Source organism: Hylobates moloch, unplaced genomic scaffold (assembly GCF_009828535.3).
Source record: "Hylobates moloch isolate HMO894 unplaced genomic scaffold, HMol_V3 SCAFFOLD_14, whole genome shotgun sequence".
Lineage (NCBI taxonomy): Eukaryota > Metazoa > Chordata > Mammalia > Primates > Hylobatidae > Hylobates > Hylobates moloch.
The window spans coordinates 14,210,321-14,235,409 of record NW_026652289.1 but is presented as its reverse complement, the minus strand read 5'-3'; the positions used below and the strand labels follow the sequence as shown (position 1 = coordinate 14,235,409).

The 25,089-nt window shown below is 48.9% G+C and overlaps 2 protein-coding genes across 6 annotated transcripts in view; both read left to right on the top strand.

Annotated features, from left to right (window-relative positions):
- Positions 1–716: 716 nt before the first annotated feature.
- HUNK (hormonally up-regulated Neu-associated kinase) overlaps positions 717–25,089 on the top strand; it is a 136,106-nt gene continuing 111,733 nt past the window's right edge. Inside the window, exons 1-2 of one of the 5 annotated variants that reach the window (XM_058427381.1) lie at positions 717–1,373; positions 3,894–4,848. Coding sequence is in view for 1 of the 5 variants with exons in the window: in XM_032175079.2 (XP_032030970.1) it covers positions 10,153–10,413 (261 nt within the window). In the remaining 4 variants the exon portion in view is untranslated. Of the gene's footprint in view, positions 1,374–3,302; positions 3,379–3,705; positions 4,849–9,822; positions 10,414–25,089 lie in introns of those variants that run through there. The other 4 variants (XM_058427382.1, XM_058427383.1, XM_058427380.1 and 1 more) reach the window with 4 other exon arrangements.
- LOC116481990 (uncharacterized) lies at positions 4,990–9,824 on the top strand. The gene is made up of 2 exons (XM_032175083.2): positions 4,990–5,140; positions 8,497–9,824. The coding sequence occupies exon 2, from the start codon at positions 8,848–8,850 to the stop codon at positions 9,544–9,546; it is 699 nt and encodes a 232-aa protein (XP_032030974.1). The 5' UTR covers positions 4,990–5,140; positions 8,497–8,847; the 3' UTR covers positions 9,547–9,824.

The following is a 25,089-nucleotide window of genomic DNA, read 5'->3' as shown; positions in this document are numbered from 1 at the left end:
TTGGCCAGGCTGGTCTTGAACTTCTGACCTTGTGACCCACCCACCTTGGCCTCCAAAAGTGCTGGGATTTCAGGCATGAGCCTCTGTGCCCAGCCTGGCCTGGTATGGTATTTTTTACTAAAACAGATGAATGTAGCCTTTAGGGGATGATATGTGGCCATTGTTCTGGTGAATGAGTTATTTTCCATCACTCTTGAAAGGAAAAAAAAACTGTTTGCATTCCCTTCACCAGACTATCGTATGTATTTAGTCTTCCCTCAGGTGGTGCTAACTCTCCTACCCTCTGTCATGTGTGATATATAGTCTGAAGAGAACTGGACCTCCTAGGCATCCTGCAGAACGGCACCCTGGTCCACTGTATCATGCCTCTTGTGAATCAGATATCAGATAGATGAGCAAGATGCAGCAAGTGTACTGAAGGCCTTGGAAAGACACATGGGCTTCAGATCATGGGAGACAAACCCTAAGTTTCAGAGTCCATCACATCAGTTGTAGAAGTCTGCTGTTCCGAGGCGCACTGGGGATCAATGTAAAGGATAAATTATTGCATCTTACATCTCCCACCATGAAGAAGGAAGCACAGTGCTGGTAGGTTCCATGGTTTCTGGAGGCGGCATATTCCATATCTGGGAATACTCTTCCTACCCATAGACTGGATTACATGGAAGGCTGCCTCCTGTAAGTAAGGCCCAGAGGAGGGCTCTGGAATAGACTCAGGCTGCAGTGCAAACAGCCCTTCTGCTTGGGCTGAACAATCCAGCATGCCTTAGGTTACTAGTGATCTCAGAGGTGGGGAAAGGCCACCATGTTCAGTTTGCGGAAAGTTCCACGGGGGAATCATGAAGGACCCCTAGGGCTCCGGAGCAAGGCCATGCCATCTGCAGTGGAAAATTTTACACTCTTCATTAAAGAGCTCCAGGTGTGCTGCTGCTGGACCACAGTAGAGATGAAGCACCTGGACATGGGACACCAAGTGACCATACGCACCTCTAGAGCTGCCCCGCAGAGGCTCATCAGGTTCTAAGGCTGGGTGGGCCCTGCAGTATCCAAGGCAAGACAGAAGTTCTGCATCCATGATCAAATATATCAGCAGGGCCTGAAGGCCCAAGCCAGCTACACTGGCAGCTAGCTCAGACTTCCAGAGCCCCCACCACTGTTGCACCAAGGGTACTCCCTCAACTCACACCTACGGCCACATTTGGAAGGGGAAATCCTTATGACCCACAGATGGAGGAAGAAAAAGTGAGCTTGGATCTTGGATGGTGAATGTGGACAAAAATGGACAGTGACTGCACTACAGCTGTACTTAGGATGGGCCGGAAAGACAACATCAAGGGGAAACCCTGATGGGTGGAGCTTCATTGGTGCACCAGGTCATCTACTTGGTTTAGATAAAGAATACCTATCTTCCCCCTTCCCTTCCTCCTTCCTCCCTCCCTCCCTGCCTTGTTTCCCCTTCTTTCCTTCCTTCCTTCCTTCCTTGCTCCCTCCCTCCCTCCCTCCCCCCATCCTTCCTTCCTTCCCTTCTCCTCCTCCTTCTTCTTGTTCATCATCTACTGATCAATATGTCTATTGATCTATTTTCTATTAATCACCTATCTATCTAGGTATCATCGGTCTCTCTATCTCTTTATCTGTATCTATTAATTATCTATCATCCATTGGTCATTCATTATGTATCTGTCATGTATCATCCTTCTATCTATTGAATCTATCATCTATTTCTATCAATTATCTATCATCTATTTATTGGTCTATCTCTTTCCTAATTATCTATTATTTGTCGGGCACAGTGACTCATGCCTGTAATCTCAGCACTTTGGGAGGCTGAGGAGGGAGGATGGCTTGAGCTCAGCAGTTTGAGACCAGCCTGAGCAACATGGCGAAACCCCGCCTCTACAAAAAAATACAAAAAAAATTAGCCAGGCGTTGTGGTGCATGCCTATAGTCCCAGCTATTTGGGAGGCTGAGATGGGAGGATCACTTGAGCCCAGGAGATTGAGGCTGCTGCAGTGAGCTGTGATAGCACCACTGCACTCTAGCCTGGGCAACAGAGCGGGACCCTATCTAAAAAATCTGTGTCTGTCTGTCTGTCTGTCTGTCTGTCTATCTATCTATCTATCTATCTATCTATCTATCTATCTATCTACCTATCATCACTATCTTTCTACACACATGGACCCATTGGCAGTAGCAAATGGCTTGGGCAGTTGATCAGGGGCCTGGAAGGAGGGAAACTGGAAGGTGAGGGTTGGGGAGCAGGCCTAGGATGGTGGCATGCTCTGCATGGCAGTGGGCCTAAAGCCTGCAGATGTATGTATCGCATGTGAATGCTCAGCAGAAAGCCTCCGCCACGGAATGGAAAAGCCCCGGACAAACAGGTCTTTTCACCCATTCACTCTTTGCTTTATTTTAAATGTATCGTTTTCAGATTTATGTCCCAGACACTTTTCCCTCTGATTTAAGAATGCCGTGCTAAGAACGATAACCAAAATAGCTTCTATTTTCGTAGCATATGCCCATAATTTGCCTCATTTTACCCTGGCAGCAGTCCTGGGACTTAGGAATGACAGGGAGAAGTTCTTCCTTTCCAGATGGAGAAAGCGGATGCTCAGAGACAGTAAGTGCCCTGCCCAGGGCCACGGAGGCAGCTCTGGCCTCCAGCGCTGCATTCTCTTCCCGGTTTCTTGGGCCCCTCTGGGCTGCGGAGGGAAACCAGAGCCGAGTTGACCAGCAGGGGGCGCCGGCCTCTTTTTGTCTGCATCTGTCCACCTGGCTGTGCCAGGCAGGCTTCTGCAATCAGCCCGCGTGCCCAGTCCTGTGATTGGTGAGTGGGCTCAGTTCCAGGGTGCCCTCCGCCTCACTGCATCTCCACCTGCTGGCCACACCGTAGACCATGCGCTGTTGTACGTGCTCACTTTTAAGTACCCACAGACCCCTCGCTGCTGCAGGCTGTACTCAATCCCTACTAAGAAATGGACAGGAGTCAGCACCCAGCCAGAGTCTGTAAGTAAGCCTCAGTGCTAACAATAGCCTTTCCCTCCCTGCCATAATACAAATGTGGAGCTTGTCGTGGAGGCTCCTCTTTGAGGCATGAATATTGATCTTTTGCCATATGTCTTTATGATGTATGCTTTCTCCAGCAGGACCTGGTTTTGTTGCGTTTCTCCTTTCTGCCTTCTCATTTATTATGATCGTCCGCTTCTGCAACGAGAGACCCTGTGAATTACAAATTTAGTCAACCACAACGAATTTGTGCTGAGCACTCCCCAGGGGCCAGGCACCATGTATAGTGGACTTAACGAAAGTTCCAGCCCTCATGGAGCAGACATTCTAGGGAAGGAGCCAGACAACAAGCAAAACAAAGAGGGAAATGATGTAATTTGTCAGATGGCAATAAGTGCTGTGAAGGAAAATAAAGCAGGGAAGGGGATAAGGAGGTGGGGTGCAGGGGGGTGGGGCGTAGCCCAGGGGAAATTTGCATCAGAGAGAAAAGGTCAGAGAAAAGGCCCACAGAGAAGGTGACATTTGAGCAAAGACCGGAAGATGGTGAGGAAGCCAGCTCTGTAGATATTTCTTGGAGTAATATTCCAAAAAAATAAAAAGAGCCCGCTGGGGGAGTGGGTCCCACACACAGGTCAGTGTGGCTGGAAGGCAGTGAATAGGAGGAGGTGAGATCAGAGACATAATGGGATGAGGGAAGAGAGATGAGCCCTCGAGGGTGGCATGCAGATTGTGCTGGGCCTGGTAGGGCCATAGGGATGATGTTGGTGTCATTGTTAGATGGGAAGCCACTTTTGAATGAGACATGCATACAAGGGGAAATGGTCCAGCTCAGTATGTGTGATGGCCTCTTCCTATAGAATACTTAAAATTCCATTCCTTCTCAATAGCCTTCATCTGGGATTTAGAGGAAGAGACCACACATCAAGACATTCTGAAGCCCTGGGCCCATCTGTAGTTGGGAGGTGGCAGGTACATTTTTCTTACTGAAATAGCCATTACATTCAGCTTTTGGAGACCAACGGAGGTACAACTGTGATGAGTCTTGAGAGAAGCCATCAGCCTCTTGTTTGAAGAATGCACCTTTTTCTTCTTGAGTTTCAGCTCAGTGGCTACTGGGAAGCAGCTGCAGGAGGTTGGCCTGGTGTCACCATCCGTACACCATCATCCTGCAGCGCCACAACCACACGAAGCTCAGCAACTCCTTCCTCTCCCACATGGACAGATTAAGAGTTGAGATGAAGAGATGAAGCTCCGCATTGCCATTGCTGAACATGTACAGTGTACCAGGCATGCATGGGTGTTGGGATACAAAGTCCCTCGCTTCATGGACATTAAATATGAGAGAGAGAGAGAATAAACACATAAACAAGTGAATGTACATTCTTCTGTTAGCTAATGATGATGACATGAAAAGTTGAGTGTGGCAATTAGGGACCCTGGGACAGTCTGCCTGATTTCTGATTTTCCGATTGAGAGAGCAGAGCCCTGAATGAAGCGAGAAACTTCAGCGATGTTGAAGAAGTGTATTGTTGGCAGAGTGTCATGAACTGAATATTCGTATCCCCCCGGCTCAAGTTCATACGTTGCAGCTGTGACCTCTGATGTGATGGTATTTGGAGGTGAGACCTTCAGAAGGCATTTAGGCTTAATTGAGGGCATGAGAGTGGGACCCTCATGATCCGATTGGTGTCCTTATAAAAAGAAGAAGAGACCAGGGCCGTGTGTCTTTCTGCCATGAGAGCACTTGGCGAGAGCACTCGTCTGTCAGCCAGGAAGAGAGCCTTCATCAGGAACTGAATCTGCTAGCACTTTCGTTCTGGACTTCTCAGTCTCCATCATCATGTGAGTCAGTTCCTTAGAGTAAATCTCTATATATGTATATCTGCTGGAACCTAAATCTTGGATTCCTCAGAACAATGAGAAAGAAATGTCTGGTGTTTAAGCCACCCAGTCTAGGTGTTTTGTTATGGCCGTCTGAGCAGACCAAGACACAGAGGTAAAGGCTTTGATGCAGGGAAGAGCTTGGTGTCTGGCTCCCAGGAGGTGACAGTGAAGAGGGAGGCAGGGCCACATCATGATAAAGTGCTTGGGGAATCTTTTCTGCAGGGGTCTGTTGAACAGCTTTCAAGTGCAGGTAAGTGATATGATCTGATTCATATATTTTTTTTTTTTTTTGAGATAGAGTCTTGTTCTGTCGCCTAGGCTAGAGTGCAATGGCATGATCTTGGCTCACTGCAACCTCCACCTCCAGGGTTCAAGTGATTCTCCCTGCCTTAGCCTCCTGAGTAGCTGGGATTACAGGTGCCTGCCAACACGCCCGGTTGATTTTTGTATTTTTAGTAGAGATGGGGTTCCGCCATGTTGGCCAGGCTGGTCTTGAACTCCTGACCTCAGGTGATCTTCCCTCCTTGGCCTCCTTAAGTGCTGGGATTACTGATTCCCATTTTGAAGAACTGGTTTTGGCTTTGGCGTGGAAGCAAAGGATGCCACTTAGGAAGTGAGAGAAAGGGTCACAGGCGGGTATAGGATTTGCTGATGGGTTGGATATGAGGATCAAGAAGCAGAGGAAGCAAAGGATGACTGCTAAATTTTGGGGTGAATTTGGGTGAAGCCTTAGGAAAGAAGTACAGAGGGGTGTGTTTGTGTGTATGTGTGTGTGTATCCCAAGTTAAATGTGAGTGAGATCCTATCAGACAGCCTGGCAGAGTTGAAGAGGGTTGACATAGTACTCTAGTTTCAGGGAAGAGATGCAACCCGGAGATTATGCTTTTGGATTCATCAGCTACCGGGGCAATTGTGCTGGTGGACCTCTGGGGCATTCTTGAGTGACTTCTCTTAGTTTATGATGATGATAGTCGTACTGATGGAAGGTGTGAAAGTCAAAATTCACCTTGTACTTATAATGTGCCACGCACTGATCTGAGTGCTTTGTGTACATAATCTGATTGACTCCACACAATTCCTTAATATCCCATTTTTGTAGCTTAAGGAAACTGAAGCACCAAAAGGTAAGTGTCACGACTCATTTTTAGAGAAGCGTTTCATTGTGGGGATGCTGGCAGCAGCCTGCTCTGCACTAGCACACTGGGCTGCCTTTGCACACGAGTCTTTATGCCCAAGGAACCCTTTCTTCCTCAGCTGTTGCATTGTGCACGTTCAACAGCTGGGCGTTGTGAAAGAATAATGCCGGACATGAACTCTGGGGACACGGGTTCAAGTCCAGTCTGTTATTTACGGGACGCTTTGTTTGGGGAACATGAACATACAGAAGTCACAGGATGTCTTCCAGGCAAAGTTGATCCATGTCTGCCGTCTTTGCTTTGCCATCCGTTCCTTCTCCAGTTACCAGCCGGCTTCGGCCAGCCTAACCCCTTCTAGCCAACTCTCATTTCCTGGCTGTGCCAGCCTGATTACTTCTAATTGTCTTTGACTGCTTCCAGCTGGGTCTAGAAGCTGGCGTTCTGTGGGAGCACAGAGGCAGTCTCCCAGCCATATGGGGCGAGGAGATGGGGAAGGAAAAGGGAAGGAAGGAAGCAGCTGGTACGAGTCAACTGAGAAAGCTTCCCGAGGCTTCACAGCGCACTGGGATTGGTCCTGTTTCTGAAAGGGTTAACTCATCCAAGTTAGAGAATGATCCATCTTCGACAAGACAAACAATTATATTTGTTGATCCCCAAAGGCAACCAACAATGCACCTAAAAATGCTTTTAGAAAGTCACTGGTAACTTGTCTCCCCCAGGACTAGATGGGGTCTTGCTCTCAGGAGCAGTAAACCCCCACTTGAGAATCAGTGAATGATTACTTTCATTCATTTATTCAACAGATATTTACTGAACAATGATCATGTCTCGGACACTGTGCTAGGTACTGTAGGGCAAATAATGAAATTAGACACAGCTCCTGTCCTCAATGAGTCTAAAAGAGAAGAAAGCTATAGATAATAAGTACTACAGGACATAAGAGGAATGTGAAATGACTGAACTAAGAGACAACAAGGGAGGTGGGCTTCTTGCAGCTTATTGGTTGGGGAGGGCTTCATGGGAAAGGGAACACCTGTGCTAGCTGGAAATGAGTCGGAGACAGCATATTGGGGGCGGGCAAGGCACAGGCAAAGGTGTGGCAGTAGGAAGGCCGGATCCCAGCCAGCAGCGCCCCCCACCTGGGAACTCCGCAGGAGGATAAGGCTAGAAATTTAGTTTGGGCTAATTAGCAGAGAATTTTCAATGCTGCATTACTGTCGCATTGAATAATCAGATGCTTTCTGCACACTGAATATGAGGGCAATATATTGTGTACTAATTTGTTTTACATAAAGACATTTCTGGGGTGATTTCTTGTTAAACAGGCCATTTCAGGGACTAGGACTTGTAGTTCAAAAACCACTTACAAAGGGAACGCACGGGTAGGATTTGGACTTCTCTTTGGCATGCATCCCAGCTTATGGAATTAGCAGTGAACTTGAATCAAACCCAGGCAGCAGGCTTGAAAAAGATTTAATGGGCCTGGATTTTCTCTCTTCTTCACCCCTTTCCTGACCTCTGCCCTGAGAGGATAATTAAAAGGAAAGAAAATCTCTATTTCATTGTAAATGTCATCCACCATTTTTATGAAACTTTTTTTTTAGATCATAAAAATACTTTGGGGAACAGTCTCTGAAATTTGCCTTAAACCTTAATAAATAAATCTCTAAATTTTCATAAAGAGTGCATGTCCTAACATTAAAAAAAACATACTCTATTAACACAACATTGGGTGGACTCCCAAACTGTTTCTGATGGAAGATTCAGAGCGGTTTTTTTTTTTTTTTTGAGAAGGGGTCTTGCTCTGTCGCCCAGGCTGGAGTGCAGTGGCAAGATTTCGGCTCACTGCAACCTCCGCCTCCTGGATTCAAGCAATTCTCTGCCTCAGCCTCCAGAGTAGCTGGGATTACAGGCGTCCGCCACCACGCCTGGCTAATTTTTGTATTTTTAGTAGAGACAGGGTTTCACCATCTTGGCCAGGCTAGTCTTGAACTCCTGACCTCGTGATCTACCCGCCTCAGCCTCCCAAAGTGCTAGGATTACAGGCATGAGCCACCGCGCCCGGCCTCAGAGTGGTTTTTACCCCAAAGTGAGCTCCATATTCCTCATTCTTTAGACAGTTGCTGGACATCTATTCTGCTGGCACCATGCTAGTCACCATTCCCCTCCCATGCAACTGTCCTGTTAAGATTTGATTACTGAATTAGAGACATTAAAAGGATTGAATGAACCTTACTGAAATAGTCAAGGCCAGTGGCAGCAAAGAAGTCTCTTAAGCACAGCAAGAAAAATATTTTAAGCTGTATCTTTAATATTGGTAAACGGGAACAATGAGACAGAACAACAGAAAACGCAGTATGTTCAGTCATAATAACAGGCTGGTGACTTGTAACAGGTAGGTGGATGAATACAGTAGCGTATTTAAAATTAGATGTATTGAAAGCAGGCGTTTCTCTCCGTCCTTCTTCAGATGGGTCAGCGAGCCCCCCCAGACACTGGATTGATGACAGCTGTTGTTTCCTCCACCCTCCACTCCCAATCTCAAAGCATTGCTATGGGTCGATGCCATACTTGTTTACTCAGGAATAAACAATGAAAGGAACTTTGTTAGGACCAAATCCTTCCTTCAGCTCTGATGTTGCATGATGGGGTGAAGTTTCCATCAAATGCGGGCACCTCAACAGGTAGCATTTTGTAAATGCCTCCTCCTACCTACCCTCCTGCTCCTCCCTCACAAGATTCTTCATTTTCGGTTTGAGAAGACGTTGGGGATCCTGGGATAGGGTCCAGTGTCGTCAGGGCAGTTGCAATTGTTTATGCGATGAGCACAGTCACAGCGCTTGCAGAACAAAAGCATCGAAGAGAGGCGAGCGCCGGTCCACCTCCTGCAATCACAGGCATCATTTCAATGGAAGGCAAAGAAGGTGTAAGCTACAAGCAGAGGCAGCAAACGCCGTGGTTCCTGCGTTGCTGCTGCTACTATTACTGCTGTGGCTGCGCCTCCTCCAACACAGCCAACCAGGCTGCGTGCGAGCCGGGGCAGACGCCTGGCCACCTCCCCACTCTGTCTTCCAGCCATCCATCTATCCTAACACCCCAGATCCAGGGGGCCCTACTGTGTGCCGGACTCAGGGCCCGGCACGCAACCCAACCCACAGTCTGCGGAGTTCGAGAGCCTTCCCTCTTCCCCCCGCCCCGGGTGGGTGCGGCCAGTGGGGGATTTCACTGCCGAAAGGTCCAGAAAACCCAAGCCCAGAATCCGGGCGAGAGGCGCAGCCGGAGGCGGCCCGACCTGGGCGGCCCGGGAGCGCGCGCCTCCGAGACCGCGCAGGGTCTCCCTGTCTGGCGCTCAGGTGGCTCCTCCGTCCACTCAGCAGCTCCCCTCCCCGGGCCCTCCCCTCTCCAGCGAGGGTCGAGTTTGACTGTGGCGCGCGGGGAAGGAGGGGCTACTAGGGATTTGAAAGTGCACGGGCTGCGGAGTGGAGCTCGCATCTGTTCCCGCCGCCCGCGAGCGGATTAAATTTCTGCAAATTCAAACTGAATGGGGCTTTCTTCTGCTGCCTTCCAGAGGGCGCCTGCAGCCCGCCGCGCGCTTCTCTCCGGCGGGAGCGGCCGCCCGGCGCACGGCTAGGAGCGATCGCTGGAGCCGGACCCAAGCCAGTGCGGGCCAGACGGCGGCGGCGAGGCGGAGGCTGCAGAGGCGCCCGGGATCCCGGACCCAGGCACCCAGGCACCCGGACCCCGGGACCCAGGCACCGCCGGACCGCGCCCCACCCCGCACGCCCGAGCGGGGCGACTGTCATTAGCTTCCTGGACGGGACCCGGGGCGGGCTCCTGGTGTCCTGAAAGGGGCCCGGGCGACCCTCCGAGGAAGAACTTTTGGGGGCGGGGTCCCTGGTACCGCGTCCCCTGGGCGGCCGCTATTGTCTGCGCGCCTCGCTTGGCGGCGCGGGGGGCGTGATCGCGGCGGCCCCGGGCGCTGGGTGCGGAGACCCGGGCGGGGCGAGGCTGGGCCCAGAGCGGCGGCGGGAGAAGCCGAAGGAGCCGGGGAAGCCGAGGAGCCTGGGGAGGAGGAGCTGCGAGCGCGGGAGCCGAGAAGGAGCCGCGCGGGCCGCGGGCGAGCGCGATGCCGGCGGCGGCGGGGGACGGGCTCCTGGGGGAGCCGGCTGCGCCTGGGGGCGGCGGCGGCGCGGAGGACGCGGCCAGGCCCGCGGCGGCCTGCGAGGGAAGTTTCCTGCCTGCCTGGGTGAGCGGCGTGCCCCGCGAGCGGCTCCGCGACTTCCAGCACCACAAGCGCGTGGGCAACTACCTCATCGGCAGCAGGAAGCTGGGCGAGGGCTCCTTCGCCAAGGTGCGCGAGGGGCTGCACGTGCTGACCGGGGAGAAGGTGAGTCTCCTGGGCCCCGTGGGACTGGGGCACAGGGGCGGGAGTCGGCGGCCAGGACCCCGCGGGGAGCACTGCACTGGGAGTCCCAGTGTGCAGTCCCGGGCCAAGCGCCTTCCCCCTCCGCCCGGCTTTCCTGTTGGGTTAAAACGCGCGCTCAGCCTCTCGCAGCCTCTCCCGAAGGGCGGCCTGGGTTCCGCTGCCTGGGGGCTAGGGGCTTGGGAGGGGACGGCCTTGCCCCGGGAAGCGTCCCGCGCGGCCGTTCTGCTCGTGGAAGGGCGCCGCCTGGCGGACACTAGCGCGGGGGGCGGGATGGGGCCCCTCTGCCCTTCAGGCCGGCAGGGGCTGCGGATCCGTGGCGAGGCGGGAACCAGGGCTAGAGGAGGTGGGCTCTTATGTCGGGGGGTGGGGGGAGCAGGAAAGCTAACAGCCAGCCTCTGGGGGAGCTTAGAGTCTGATCCCCGTCCTGGGCTCTGGGAGGAGGTGGGGGAAGGCTGAGATCCTGCGTTCCTTCCCACCTGTGGGCTCCGGCAGCTGGGGAATTTTTCGTGCACAGAAGAGGGTTTTTGCCTCCGCCCTCCACCTGTTCATCCCTCAAACTGTGCTCCTCTCCATCCACTCAACCCTCCCACCCCTGCCCCCCATCACCCACCATTCTCATCCCCGCCATTCTCATCCCCTTCTCTCCGTCTCATCCCCTTCTCTCCATTCCCCCAGCTCCTCTGTGCCCTCCAGCCTCAGGGTGGGAGCTGCAGAGAAGACCCTGCTACTGGCAGGAACAGAACTACAAATACCTCCCCCCAGAGATTGGGGGATGCCTTCTTATCTTTCTAGAAGAGGGGAAAGGAAAGGGGACCTCCGCGAGACCGAAAGGGGCACCTCTCCAGCCTTGCTGGAAGTTAGATGGTTGTGAACCCTTGCCAGGTGAGGGGCAGGTAGATGGAAGGTGTAACTTAGAGCTGTGAGAAGAAACCCAAGAGCTGGTGACTCGCTTTTGAGGCCAGGTCACCCCAGGCTGGAGCTGCCCGAGCTCAGAGCCAATCCAGGCTGGAGCTGCCCCAAGCTCCTGTCATCTCGGGCTCAAGACTGCCCCCAGGCTGGGGGTGGCTCAAACCTGGAGGGGGACCAGCTCCTTTGTGTGGTCCGTGGGTCAGGGAGGCGTCAGCCGCAAGGAGGGAAGGCGGAGTTCACTTCCCAACCGAGCAGGTGGCCTGGGAGCCAAGCCCTCTGCCTTCTGACCTGGGGGCCTCTGCCCAGCCTGGGGCTGCCCTGTGAAACCCCTGGTCACAGGGCCAACCTGCCCTTCCTGCCTGTCTCCAGCCTCACCCCACCTTTAATTTCCCCCCCACCCCATTTCCCCACTTTGACTTGGAGCCTCTTGCCTGTGAATGCAGGTCGCCGTCACCCTTGTCATTTTCCCTGTGTTCCCTACAGCCGTTTTGAGTGAGGCACCCCTTTATTATGGGTACGTGGGGTTAGAGTGAGTAGTTTTTAGAAGTGCCTCCTGCCTGAATTCCCATGCAAAAAAGGAGCGTTCAGTATGAACTTGAGTAACTTCAAAGAAAAAGGAAAAACCTCCAAACCTCGTTCTAGTCCGCAGGGATCGAGGCACACTTACACTCCTCGATTTGATTCGATTCGATTCGTAGTGAGCTGTCTGACTTCCACACTGCGAGTCCGTTCAGGGCGCGAGGATGCTGCGAGGCCACACAGTTGGCTAATTAGACTGAGCTCTCTTCTCCTGGCCCTGTGTAAATTCCTGTTGGCAGTGGCGATGGAAGTTTATTTTCATTGGAAACGTATAGGATTCAGTCTGGTCGTGCATATTTCCTCTCTAAACATAACGGAAAGAGGCGAGTCTTTATGCTCACAACGTAATGGCAAACACTGCAAGTACATTCTTCTCGCCTGCCCTGGTGCACAGACTTCTGGCTTCTCTCCACCTTGCTGTGTTGTGCTGTGCCTCTGGCTCTGTAGCAGCGCATTTTTGCATTATAGAACTCTTGGCTTTGGCTGAACTGCCTGGGGGTGGATTCAGAGCTCAGCCAGCGCTTGGGTTCTGGAGCTGTGTGCTGGGCCCACTGGGAACCCCGACATGCAGGCAATTCCTGCCCAAATAGGATTCACATGAAGAGACTCGCTGCTCTCCCAGGTGCCCACTCCCCTTTTCCTCCCATCTTATCTTTCTTAAATGATGAATCTCACTTCATTGTTGCAATGACAGGAGATGTTAATTGGATGTAAAATTATTCCCCCGGACCCATTGGTGGACTGCGGTTAAGGATGGTGGTTCTTTGGGTGGAGAAGGAGGCAGGGGAGAGACGTCTGTGTTGAAAAACTTGGTTTTCCCGGGATGCTCCTCCGCAGCGGGGAGAATCAGTGCTCCAGGGATTGCGGGCATTGGGAGAAATCTGGATTTTAGTTCACTCAATTGCTGGCTTTAAAGAAACAATGGTGTCATTCATAGCATTTATCTCCCAAATCCAGCACCTTTAATGCTTAACTAATAGATTTGGGTTTTAGCAAATTGTAGGGATTAAAATGGGTGTGTGTGTGTGTGTGTGTGTGTGTGTGTGTGTGTGTGTGTGTATGCTTGACTCTGAGAAGGATTGCTAAATTAAAATGAGTCCTCATCCCCACTCTAGTTTTGGGTATTGCCTAACTAAGGCCAAAACAAAGATGACGACAGCCTCAGGCTATTTGCAACCTGAAGTTGTTTTAAAAGGTGAGCTACTAAGATGGTTTTGGCCTGGGGAAAGTTTCCTCCAGTGAGCAGAGCTGAGGAAAAGGAGGTCATTAAACCTCCAGTGTCCCCCACTGTGGGTGACCCAGGGAGGCCTCTTTCCCTCATTAATTCCTCTTTTCTTGGGGTGTGTACATTTTGGATTTAGAACTTCACTTTTCTCCTGTCCTATCTTTTTATTTTTTTAATTTTTTATAAAGACAGGGGTCTCACTGTGTTGCTCAGGCTGGTCTCCAACTCCTGGCCTCAAGTGATCCTCCCACTTCGGCCTCCCAAAGTGCTATGATTACAGACGTGAGCCACTGCACCTGGCCCATCCTTTTATAAAGGATACATTCCACATTAGGAGGGGAATGCCATCATTAATACTCTAGTGAGAAGTACTCCCAGCCCACGTGGAGCGAAAGGATTCAGGGCAGCTCGTCTTGGGAAATCAGTCCATGAAAAAGCTGAAAGAGGGCATAGGGAAACAGAAGTTTAGAGGGCACCCCAAGTTTGGCCTGCTTCATAGCTGCATTCTCAAACTGTGAGAATTAGTTTTGGGTGATTTGTGCTAAACTCTAGGGTATTGCTGGTTGAAGGCATTTGGTATGGGCGGGGGTGTGTGTGTGTAGTGTGTTGTGTTTCGGCTTGGTTACATTTCCAAAAAGCTTTGGGTGAAATCCTTCATGGTTTGCTGGGAATCACTGTCTGCGTCCAGATGACAAAGGGAGCCAGTTTTTCCCGACTTTCCTTTTAGGTTTCAGTTCGATCTCATCAAGAGGCTCCTTTTGCCACCACTGCCTGTAGGACAATCTTTTGCCTGCTTTTCCTCTGAAGTTGTTTGTTTAGAAGCCATTTGAATCTAGATAGCTCTTTTACTGCTTGTAAAGAAAAGATGGTGTGTGGCTGAGACCTAATTTTGTCCTCCTTTGAGTTAATGCAATCTCTGTTAATCTGGCTTTAAAAATAAATAGTTCACTTGGCCATGTGAAACTCTTAATAGGTACCTTCACAGTCAGGGCTGAGTGTGTTTGACCAAAGTTGATGATTAGACTAGGGAAAATGATCAGAAAAGCAGATTCTGAAAAGTACCATTCTCTGGCTTTGAGACGAAGAGCAAAGCTGCTGAGCAACAGTGTGGGGTAATGACTTTGAAACACCTGGAGTGGTTGTGCTTGCAGAGCCTGGTATTGGTTTGTGATACCTAGGAGAGGCGTGGTCTCTGGCACATAACAGGTGCCCCCCGCCCTGGCCCCCAACCAGACAGAGTGACTTGGGGGCTGCTCCATGATCAGATAATATCATCTATCGACAGAAGAAGGAAAGTGACTCACAGAAAATTGAAGTGAGGTCCAGAAACAGGACAGACGTGGTGGCTCATGCCTGTAATCCTAGCACTTTGGGAGGCCAAGGTGGGTGGATCACTTGAGGTCAGAAGTTCTAGATCAGCCTGGCCAACATGGAGAAACCCTGTCTCTACTAAAAATACAAAAATTAGTTGGGTGTGGTGGTGCACACCTGTAGTCCCAGCTACTTGGGTGGCTGACACATGAGAGTTGCTTGAACCCAGGTGTTGGCTCATGATACCCATGAGAGGCATGGTCTCTGGCACATGACAGGTTATTATGTTTTGTAAAAAATTGATAAAAGTTGAAAAAATATAGTTGGAAAAGCTGAACTGAGAAAAGAGTAGGTGTATCTCAGGTATTGAGCCAGTGTTGTAGGCAGGCAAACTACAGAACAAGAACAGACAGTCCATGCCACTGTTACCTTCTTTTGTGATTGAGTCTCACTGAGATACAAAGTTGAGTACATAAAATGATTGGTTAAGATGTTGAAATATCTTGTTCTAACCCTTGGTTAAAAAATAATAAGCCTGCTTGTCACTTCCATCGGAACTATTTTCAGGCTAAGAATAAGGGTTGCCTGCTTACTAAGCTGCCAATAATCGTGCTTAGAGCATGACAGTGCCAGATACCTGGAGTGAAGGAGTTACTAAAAATACGATTTACTATGTTTTGCAGAGCAGGAAATATGACTAATTTTAGAGGTGGCCTTTTGGCAGATCTGTTTTTAGCAAGTATTTCTGAAACAAACAGGTGCTAAATCCTGTATTTTTGAAGTGCTAGAAATTTAGGGGTAATCGCTCTTAGGAACAAGAAATGCTTAGAGAACTGGAAATTCCTATTAATCCTTGGCAGGGACTTCTTGGCAAGAAGGAGGCGTTTGCAAAGCACCTGCTTGGTGAGCCCTGTGTGACAAGGCAGTGCCTGTAATTTCGAGGATTGCATTCTGCAGTTGCGGGCGGATTCTTTTGAACTTCCTGCCCTGCCTCATCTTTTTGAAGTACTTGTGAATGATGGAAATTGGCACGTAGGGCCTGGTTCCTAGTGTTCATTGATACAGGTCCCACGGACTTCAAAGGGTGCTTTGAGTCAGCGCAGCAGTGCAGAAATGGTGCCCACAGAGAGGAGTACAACCCTACATTTTCTCTGCAGGTGTTGAGTCACGGCTGTAGCTACCCGTGCATACCAATCCGACTCAGCTCTGTGAGACTATAGAATTCTGCATGCTGCCAGCTATTGGAGGTCAGCGTGGCAATCATCCATCCCAGGGTTTATCTGCCCAGAAGGGGTGGGGAGTAGCAGCCGTGTGCCCCCGAAGAGAGGGACAGGTTGGGGTGTTCTCCGTGGGAAGGAGGCTTGGGCACAGGGTTATCATTTTTGCCTTGGGACATAGATTCCCTCTCGATTATTTATGGTAAGGGAGAGACCTGCTCTCTTGGCTAATTGAAACCCGTAGATAATCCCCAGGCCTTATGTTAGCTGATGGGGGAAACTTCTTTCTCTGCTCAGCCCCGGTCTAAGTGCTGACCTGAATTGAATTTCACTCTTTCTGATAGGAGGTGCCACTGGGTGGTAAGATGACCAGCAGGAAAGAGCTAGAAACACAGGGCCTGAATAGTCCCCGAGCAGGGGGATGCCTCTGTGAATTGGAGAGAGCTGTTCCCTCTCCTCCATCACCAGCACCAGCCCAGTGCTACAGTGTTTTATGGTTTTCTTCAGGGTGCCCCTCCCGTGCACATTCTTGTTAGATGCCTGCAGCAGCCCTGGTGGGTAACAACCAGCTTGCTGGTGTTCTTGCCTGCCTTGATTACGTAGAAGGGTGCCCTGAGTAGATCTTCTCTCTGACATTCTCTATGAGTTTGCTAGGATGGTTCTAACAAATTACCACACACTGTGTGGCTTCAACAACAGAAATTTATTCTGTCACAGTTCTAGAGGCTGGAAATCCAAAACCAAGGTGTTGGCAGGGCCATGCTCCCTCTGCAGGCGTAGGGAGGATCCTTCCTTGCCTCTTTCTAGCTTCCGGTGGTGGCCAGCACTCTTGGGCGTTTTCTGGCTTATGACTGCAGCACTCTGTCTCTGCGTCTGTCTTCACACAGTCTTCCTCCCTCTGAGTGTCTCTTCTGTCTCTTAATCTCTTCCTATGTCTCTTTATAAGGACACCAGTCATGGGATGTAGGTCTACCCTAATCCAGTATTGCCTCATTTTATTTTATTTTATTTTATTTTATTTTATTTATTTTATTTTTTTATTATACTTTAGGTTTTAGGGTACATGTGCACAATGTGCAGGTTTGTTACATATGTATCCATGTGCCATGTTGATTTCCTGCACCCATTAACTCGTCATTTAGCATTAGGTATATCTCCTAATGCTGTCCCTCCCCCCTCCCCCAACCCCACAACAGTCCCCGGAGTGTGATGTTCCCCTTCCTGTGTCCATGAGTTCTCATTGTTCAATTCCCACCTATGAGTGAGAACATGCAGTGTTTGGTTTTTTGTCCTTGCGATAGTTTACTGAGAATGATGTTTTCCAGTTTCATCCATGTCCCTACAAAGGACGTGAACTCATCATTTTTTATGGCTGCATAGTATTCCATGGTGTGTATGTGCCACATTTTCTTAATCCAGTCTATCATTGTTGGACATTTGGGTTGGTTCCAAGTTTTTGCTATTGTGAATAGTGCCGCAATAAACATACGTGTGCATGTGTCTTTATAGCAGCATGATTTATAGTCCTTTGGGTATATACCCAGTAATGGGATGGCTGGGTCAAATGGTATTTCTAGTTCTATTTCCCTGAGGAATCGCCACACTGACTTCCACAGTGGTTGAACTAGTTTACAGTCCCACCAACAGTGTAAAAGTGTTCCTATTTCTCCACATCCTCTCCAGCACCTGTTGTTTCCTGATTTTTTTAATGATGGCCATTCTAACTGGTGTGAGATGGTATCTCACTGTGGTTTTGATTTGCATTTCTCTGATGAGTATTGCCTCATTTTAACTCTATGACATCTACAAAGTCCCTATTTCCAAAGAAGATCATATCCACGGGTACCAAGGGGACTTGAAGGTATCTTTTGGGGGAGCATAGTTCAAGCCCCAGCACCTTTTTAGGCTGTCAGTATTGGGTTGTGGCAAGCGGATCTTGGGAAGGAGATGAATGTGCTTTTAGGGATCACTCTCAGAACTGACCTCTGCAAGGGGAGGGGCAAAGCAGCACTGGGCAGAGGGAGAAGCTCGGCTCCAATACCGCCCTCAGCCAAAGCCCCCGCCCATGCCGTGGTGAGCGCTGGAGGTGAGCTGGCCCTTCAGAGCTGGCCAACTTGGGATGAGAGGACTGGGATTATGTTTCTGCATGGGCCAGTTCTTGATGGGGGCTGCCCAGGCAAGGGGCATGGCCTTGGACAGGACAGTTGCTGAGGGCGGTTCCTGGGGAGAGCTCACAGCTGAGAGCCTGCGGCTGGGGGAGTCAGTTCTTCAGCACTGATGGGGAATCTGGGGGTGCAGCCCAGCATTTGCTGTTTACTGAAAGAGACAGGGTCAGAGTCCAGGGCTTTTCATCTGAGTCCGTACCATATGGACTGTAGACAACGCGGGCATCTTTTCCATGCCCACTTTGGATATGAGTAGTCATCATTTCCATGTGTTGGTATCAAGTCTTCTCATCTTGTTACCTTGAAATATACAAAGTATGGCCAGGCGTGGTGGCTCACGTGTGTAATCCCAGCACTTTGGGAGGCCGAGGAGGGCGGATCACCTGAAGTCAGGAGTTTGAGACCAGCCTGGCCAACATGGTGAAACCCTGTCTCTACTAAAAATACAAAAAAATTAGCCAAGTGTGTGTGCCTGTAATCCCAGCTACTCGAGAGGCTGAGGCAGGAGAGTCGCTTGAACCAAGGAGATGGAGGTTGCAGTGAGCCGAGGTTGTGCCACTGCACTCCAGCCTGGGCAACAAGAGCAAAAACTCCATAACAACAGCAACAACAACAAAGAAATATACATATTGCTGCTAAGTATAGTCCCCATAGCAAACATTAGCATTTAGTCCTTCTATCTATGTATGTTTGTACCCATGAACCAGCTTCTCTCCAGCCTGCCCTACCTTGCTGCTTGATTGTGGTCTCTTTCCCTGCAATGAGGGAGCAGCCGGTGTGGCATCTCATTAGCAGATTCTATGTGCCACACGCTGGGAAATTTTCTGGCTTCACATTTCTCTTAGGTTAGAATCATCAGGGCTCCGTAGTGTTTCTCAGTACTTACAAGGTCGAAAGCTCACTTTATATGCTCTATGGGTTTTTTCCTGAGAACTCTGGGGCAACTGAGAGTTGGGCCAAGTTGTGGGCCAGCATGCCTACTTCAGAGACAGGCACTTTCCTGGGAAGAGACCCTCCCTGCCCCATCACTCGTGAATGGTGGGAAAAGTTGTTGAAGGAGTTGTGGGAATTTGGATTTTTGATGAGTAGAGTAACAGTTTGGGACATTTTCATGGACAAAAAAAACTACTCAGGGTAGAGCCACCTGTTAACATCCTCTTAGCACTCTTACGGTGGCCACTCTGCCCTAGCTCTGCAACTTCTAATCACTGAGTTCTTTTTGGTTTTTAATCATCTTTGTGTTTTCAAGATGCATTTGGTTAAGTTTTGGAATTGGTAATACAGACACATGGTCTGAAATTCAAAGTTTCTGAGAGGGTTTGCAGTGAGAGGTAACTGCTTCTTATCTGGGCTCTTCAGTTCCTGCATCTTCTCGTGAGAGGTCACTCCTCCTTCTAGTCCTTGTGTATCCCTCCAGAGATACCCTATACACATAGAGACCCACATACATATTTGTAAATGCGTAGGTAGGGGCAGATTTTTCTTCTTTATTGATACATAATATTTTACGTATTTATGGGGTACATGTGAGTGTCCCATGCATGGAGCGTGTAATGATCAAGCCAGAGTATCGGCGTGTCCATCACCTGAGTATTCATTTCCATGGGTTGGTATCATATCAAGTCCCCTGTTCTAGTTACCTTGAAATATACAAAGTATTGCTGCTAAGTATAGTCACCCTAACAAACGTTAGAATTTAGTTCTTCTATCTATGTGTGTTTGTACCCATGAACCAGCTTCTCTTCATCCATCCTTCCCACCCACCAGGGCAGATGTATTTTTAAACTGAACATGCTGTTCATTATCTTGCTTTTTCACTTAGCAATATGTCTTGAGCATTCTTCCCCATGACTACTACAGAATTGCCTCATTCTTTATGTTAATTAATTATTGCATAGTAGTCATTGTGTGGAGGTATCATGTTGACTTAACCATCTCTTGTTGATGGACGTTTAGGTAGTACATAATTTTTTTTTTGTTATTCCTAAACCATACTTCAGTAAATTTCCATGACCATTTGTCACTTTGTAAATGTGACCCCTCAGTGTGTCTGAGGGGTAAATTCCTAGTCTTAGGCCAAAATGTATGTCTGTTTTAACTGTTGATAAGTATTGCCAAATTGCCTGCCATAGATGTTGGCAATTTATAATCACATTTATAACCCTTATAATTTATAAGGGTTCCCAACTTATAATCACACCCATCTGGTATGGGAGTGTCTGCTTTTCCACATGTCAGCCAACAGGGTACTCATTTTGATCTTTGCCAATCGAGTGTATTAAACATGGTATCTTGTCTTATTTATTGTTTCTCTTATTTACATGGGAGTTGAGTATATTTTCATAGCTTCTCAACTGTTTGTACTTCATTTCTATTCATTGTTCATGTCCATTCCCCAATTTTCTTTTGGGGTTTTGGCCTTTTTCTTATTGATTTATAGGAGCTCTTTTTATATTAAGGAAATTAGTCTTCTTTGAGTGATATGTTTTCAGTGTCTACCATCTTCCCTCGCTCCTCATTATTCTTTCTCTTTTTCTTTGTGGTTCTTGCCATTTGCAGAAGTTATTTCTTGGGAGTTCATGAACTAGAGAAGGATAATTGATAAGTTTTGGAGGTCTGTGGAGCCCTATCAATTGTGTGCATGTAAACATATTTCTGAGGAGAGGGTCCATGGGTTTTGTCATATTCTAAATGGAGTTATTTACTTCTAAAATATTAAGAGCCACTGCTTTGTTGCCCATCCTTGTTGGCTCTGCTGACAAAATGGAGGTCTGCAGATTACTGAGCTGAGGGTTTGGGTCACCTTGGTTTGTTAACACCAGTGCCAGTTGGGCTAAAGTTGCAGATTATACACACTCAGGCTAGGCAGGTTGGTTCTGCAACCATGACCCTGGACTAAGCACCCTTGATTCTGCCCCCACCTTTACAATGCCTGGATTGCAAGGGAGAGGCATGATACTGTGTGGGATGGTCTTTGGAAATCTTTGACTCTTGCTGGTTTAAGTAAGACAAGTGTGAATCCATGTCCCATCATCTCTTCATGGGAAAGGTGGTACCATTTATGGTGGATGGTTGCTATGATCAGAATGTTTGTGTCCCCCAAAATTCTTTTGTTGAAATTCCAACCTCCAGTGTGATGGTATTTGGAGATGGGGCCTTTGGGGGGTGATGAGATCTATCCTCATGAATGGGATTAGTGCCCTTATAAAAGGTGCCTGACTGAGATTGTAGTGAAAAAATAAAAAAATAAAAAAGTCCAGGCATGGTGGCTCACACCTGTAATCCCAGACTTTGGGAGGCCGAGGTGGGTGGATCACTTGAGGTAAGGAGCTTGACACCAGCCTGACCAACATGGCGAAACCCCGTCTCTACTGAAAATACAAAAATTAGCCAGATGTGGTGGTGGGCACCTGTAATCCCAGCTACTTGGGAGGCTGAGGCAGGAGAATCACTTGAACCTGGGAGGCGGAGGTTGCAGTGGGCCAAGATCATGACATTGCACTCTAGCCTGGGTGACAAGAGCAAAACTGTGTCTCAAAAAATAATAAATAAATAAAGGGTGCCTAAAGGAGCCTGTTTGCCCTTCCACCATATGAGGACTCAGTGAAAAGGTGCCATTTCTCTGAGCCAGAAAACAGGCCCTCATCAGCCACTGGATCTGCCGGTGTGTTAGGCTTAGACTTCCCAGGCTCCAGAATTGTGAGAAATACATGTCTGTTCTTTTTTTTTTTTTTTTTTTTTGATGGAATGTCACTCTTTGTCGGCCAGGCTAGAGTGTGATGGCGCCATCTTGGCTCACTGCAACCTCCACCTTCTGGGTCAAGTGATTCTCCTGTCTCAGCTTCCCGAGTAGCTGGGACTACAGGTGCGTGCCACCACGCCCGGCTAATTTTTGTATTTTTAGTAGAGACGGGGTTTTGCCTTGTTGGTCAGGCTGGTCTCGAACTCCTGACCTGAGGTGATCCACCCACCTCGGCATCCCAAAGTGCTGGGATTACAGGCACGAGTCACCGCGCCTGGCCAAATTGTCTGTTCTTTATAAGGCATCCAGTCTTGGTATTATGTTACACCAGCCCAAGCTGACTAAGACAGTGGTTGAGAAGAAAGGGGGAATATCGAGGGAAATGAAAACCTTTCAAGGAGCAAGAGCCACTATGTAACTTGGACATAAAATGCACTAAGACAGGTATGAATACATTAATGCGTGTGACAGTGCATGCACTTTGGCACTCTTCGAGGGGCTCTGTCTACTTGAGAAGCCCTCTGAGGAGCAGCCTTGGTGGGGCCGACAAGCGGGCCCTGCTGTTGGAATTCTGTGGCCTCGGCCTGACGACCGTCTCTGAATGCCCTGTCCCCTGTCACTCTCTGCCCCTTCAGTCTGCTTTGTCCCTCCTCACCACCTGGACTGGTTTGCTAGAGCTGCCATAAGAGAGCACCACAGACCTGGGGGCTGGAATAGCAAGGCCTTACTGTCTCTCATTCTGGAGGCTGGAAGTCCAAAATCAAGGCGTTGGCAGGGTGGGTGCTTCTGAGGCTGTGCGGAAAGGATCTGTTCCATGCCCTGCTCCTCAGCTTATCCATGGCTGTCTTCTTCCTGTGCCTCTTTATATCGTCTGGCCTCCACGTGTGTCTGTCTCTCTGTCCAAATGTTCCCTTTTGTATTTTATTTATTTATTTATTTTTGAGACAGAGACTTGCTCTGTTGCCCAGACTGTTGTGTAGTGGCACAATCTTGGCTCACTGCAATCTCCGCCTCCCGGGTTCAAGCGATTTTCCTGCCTCAGCCTCCTGAGTAGCTGGGATGACAGGCGCGCACCATCATACCCAGCTAATTTTTGTATTTTTAGTAAAGACCATTTCACCACGTTGGTCAAGCTGGTGTTGAACTCCTGACCTCGTGATCCACCCACCTCAGCCTCCCAAAATGCTGGGATTACAGACTACAGACGTGAGCCACCACGCTTGGCCTATGTTCTCTTTTGATAAGGACACCAGTTCAAATTGGATCAGGGCCCACCTTAATGACCTCACTTTAACTTGATTACTTCTCTAAAGACCTCATATTCAGGGGGCTAGGCGCAGTGGCTCACGCCTATAATCTTAGCTCTTTGGGAAGCTGAGGCAGGCAGATCACCTGAGGTCAGGAGTTTGAGACCAGTCTGGCCAACACGGTGAAACCCTGTCTCTATGAAAAATACAAAAATTATCTGGGCGTGGTGGTGCACACCTGTAAACCCAGCTACTCAGGAAGCTGAGGCATGAGAATCACATGAACCTGGCTGGGAGGCGGAGGTTGCAGTGAGCTGAGATTGCGCCATTGTACTCCAAACTGGGAGACAGAATGAGACTGTCTCAAAAAAAAAAAAAAAAGACCCCTCATATTCAAATAAAGTACTGAGATATTGGGGTTAGGACTCCAACAGATGAATTCTGGGGGGACATAATTAAACCTTTAACATCACCTGATCCCGTGGCATATATTTAGAGTTGATGTGTTTGTCTCCCCACTAGAGTGTAAGCCCTATGAGGAAGAGACCACTGCTCTATCCCCAGTGCCAAGAATAGTTTCTGGTACAGAGAATATGCTCAGAAAATATTTTTTTTTCTTTTGAGACAGTTCGCTCTTATTGCCCAGGCTGGATCTTGGCTCACTGCAACCTCCGCCTCCCGGGTTCAAGCGATTCTCCTGCTTCAGCCTCTCAAGTAGCTGAGATTACAGGTGCACACCACCACGCCCAGCTAATTTTTGTATTTTTAGTAGAGACGGAGTCAGGCTGGTCAGGCTGGTCTCGAACTCCTGACCACAGGTGATCCACCTGCCTTGGCCTCCCAAAGTGCTGGGTGGCATGAGCCACCACACCCGGCCAGAAAATATTTTATGAATGGATCCAAGCATGGTTTGATCTTCCCAAGACATGTGGACAGCCTCCTAGGGGGTAATGTCCAAGTTGGCAGGCTCTGGTTCTGCAAGCGCTGTATGTTTCTGTCATTCCTTTGCTGCTCTGGGTGTGCCTGTCTGGGTGATGACTATGTTGAACGGGTTGTCTGGCTGGTGCTCTGTAGAAAAATCCTGGCCCCTGAACAGCTGTGCTTTCTGCAGGGATTTAGTTAGGCACCTAGGTATCTGAGTGACAGGTGACCAACCAGAACGAGACAGTATTTTGCAGTGTCAGGGGACTGTTAATGGACCCTCGCTCTTTCCTGAGAAAATGTAGCAACACTGCAACAGATGGGAGAAGTTGCTATTTGCAAACATACATTTTATTTTGGATGTTTCCCATGGAGATATATGTAGGTTTGGAGTCTGTCTCTTTGACTGTAATTTTTTTTATAAGTTTATTAGTCTCCTAAGCCATATTCCTGCCAAAACATTTTGCAATCCTGCTTGCTTCTCTTGCCCATTTTCTGAGCCATTTGATTCATTCTGGGCTCCCTCCCTGCATCACCACTGCCATTTTAATCCTCTATTTGAGTTCTTGTTGTCTTACGTTCAACCCCAAGGCTTTTTGGTAAGTTGTCAGGCCATCTTTCTGCCTTTCTTCAGACGCTGTCGTACGTGAAGCTCCTCTCTTTGTCACCATTGGCTCTTTGCCGGAGCTCTGTGTGTAGCAACTTGAAAGCGTGCAGCAGTAGTGGGTGACCCGTGAGCATAGAGCGTGGTGCTAAGAGATAAAGGAACAGTGGATGTTGTAACCACCTTCAGGGAGCCTTGCCAGCTCTGTTTAGGGATGACAGAGTCAAGTTTGGATTCTTAGTGATTCCCTTGTCTACCTGGAGCAGAACACATGTTATGACTGCATAACCTTCCAAATCAGTAAAAACCTGCAGGAAAGAAATGGGTACTTTGATCACGAGGAGGGCGTGCTGATCATGAAAATAATGAACATCTGTGGATCTTGTACCATCTGCTGGGCCATGTCTTGGATGCTTTGCTGCATAAGACAACTTACTGTTCATAGTAGCCTTTTGTGGTAGGTACTTGTTGTCCTGATTTTGCAGATTAAGATGACCAGAATCTTGGTTTGCCCAGGACTCTCTCAAGCTTAATGTAGGAAGTCTTGGATTTGAGGAAGCCCCTCAGATAATGCCAAAACCATATTCACCCAGGAAAACGTTTCGTCAGAGTGTTTGGAGTCCAAACTGCAGGTTTCCAAATAACAGTGTTAATAAGCAGCCAATCAGGTCATGAATCAGTGATGAAGTAAAGCCCAAAGCCCTGGGCATTACTGGG

Bases quoted from the DNA above. Each gene is read 5' to 3' on its own strand.
- LOC116481990 (XM_032175083.2), top strand. From the start codon at position 8,848: ATGAGCACAGTCACAGCGCTTGCAGAACAAAAGCATCGAAGAGAGGCG.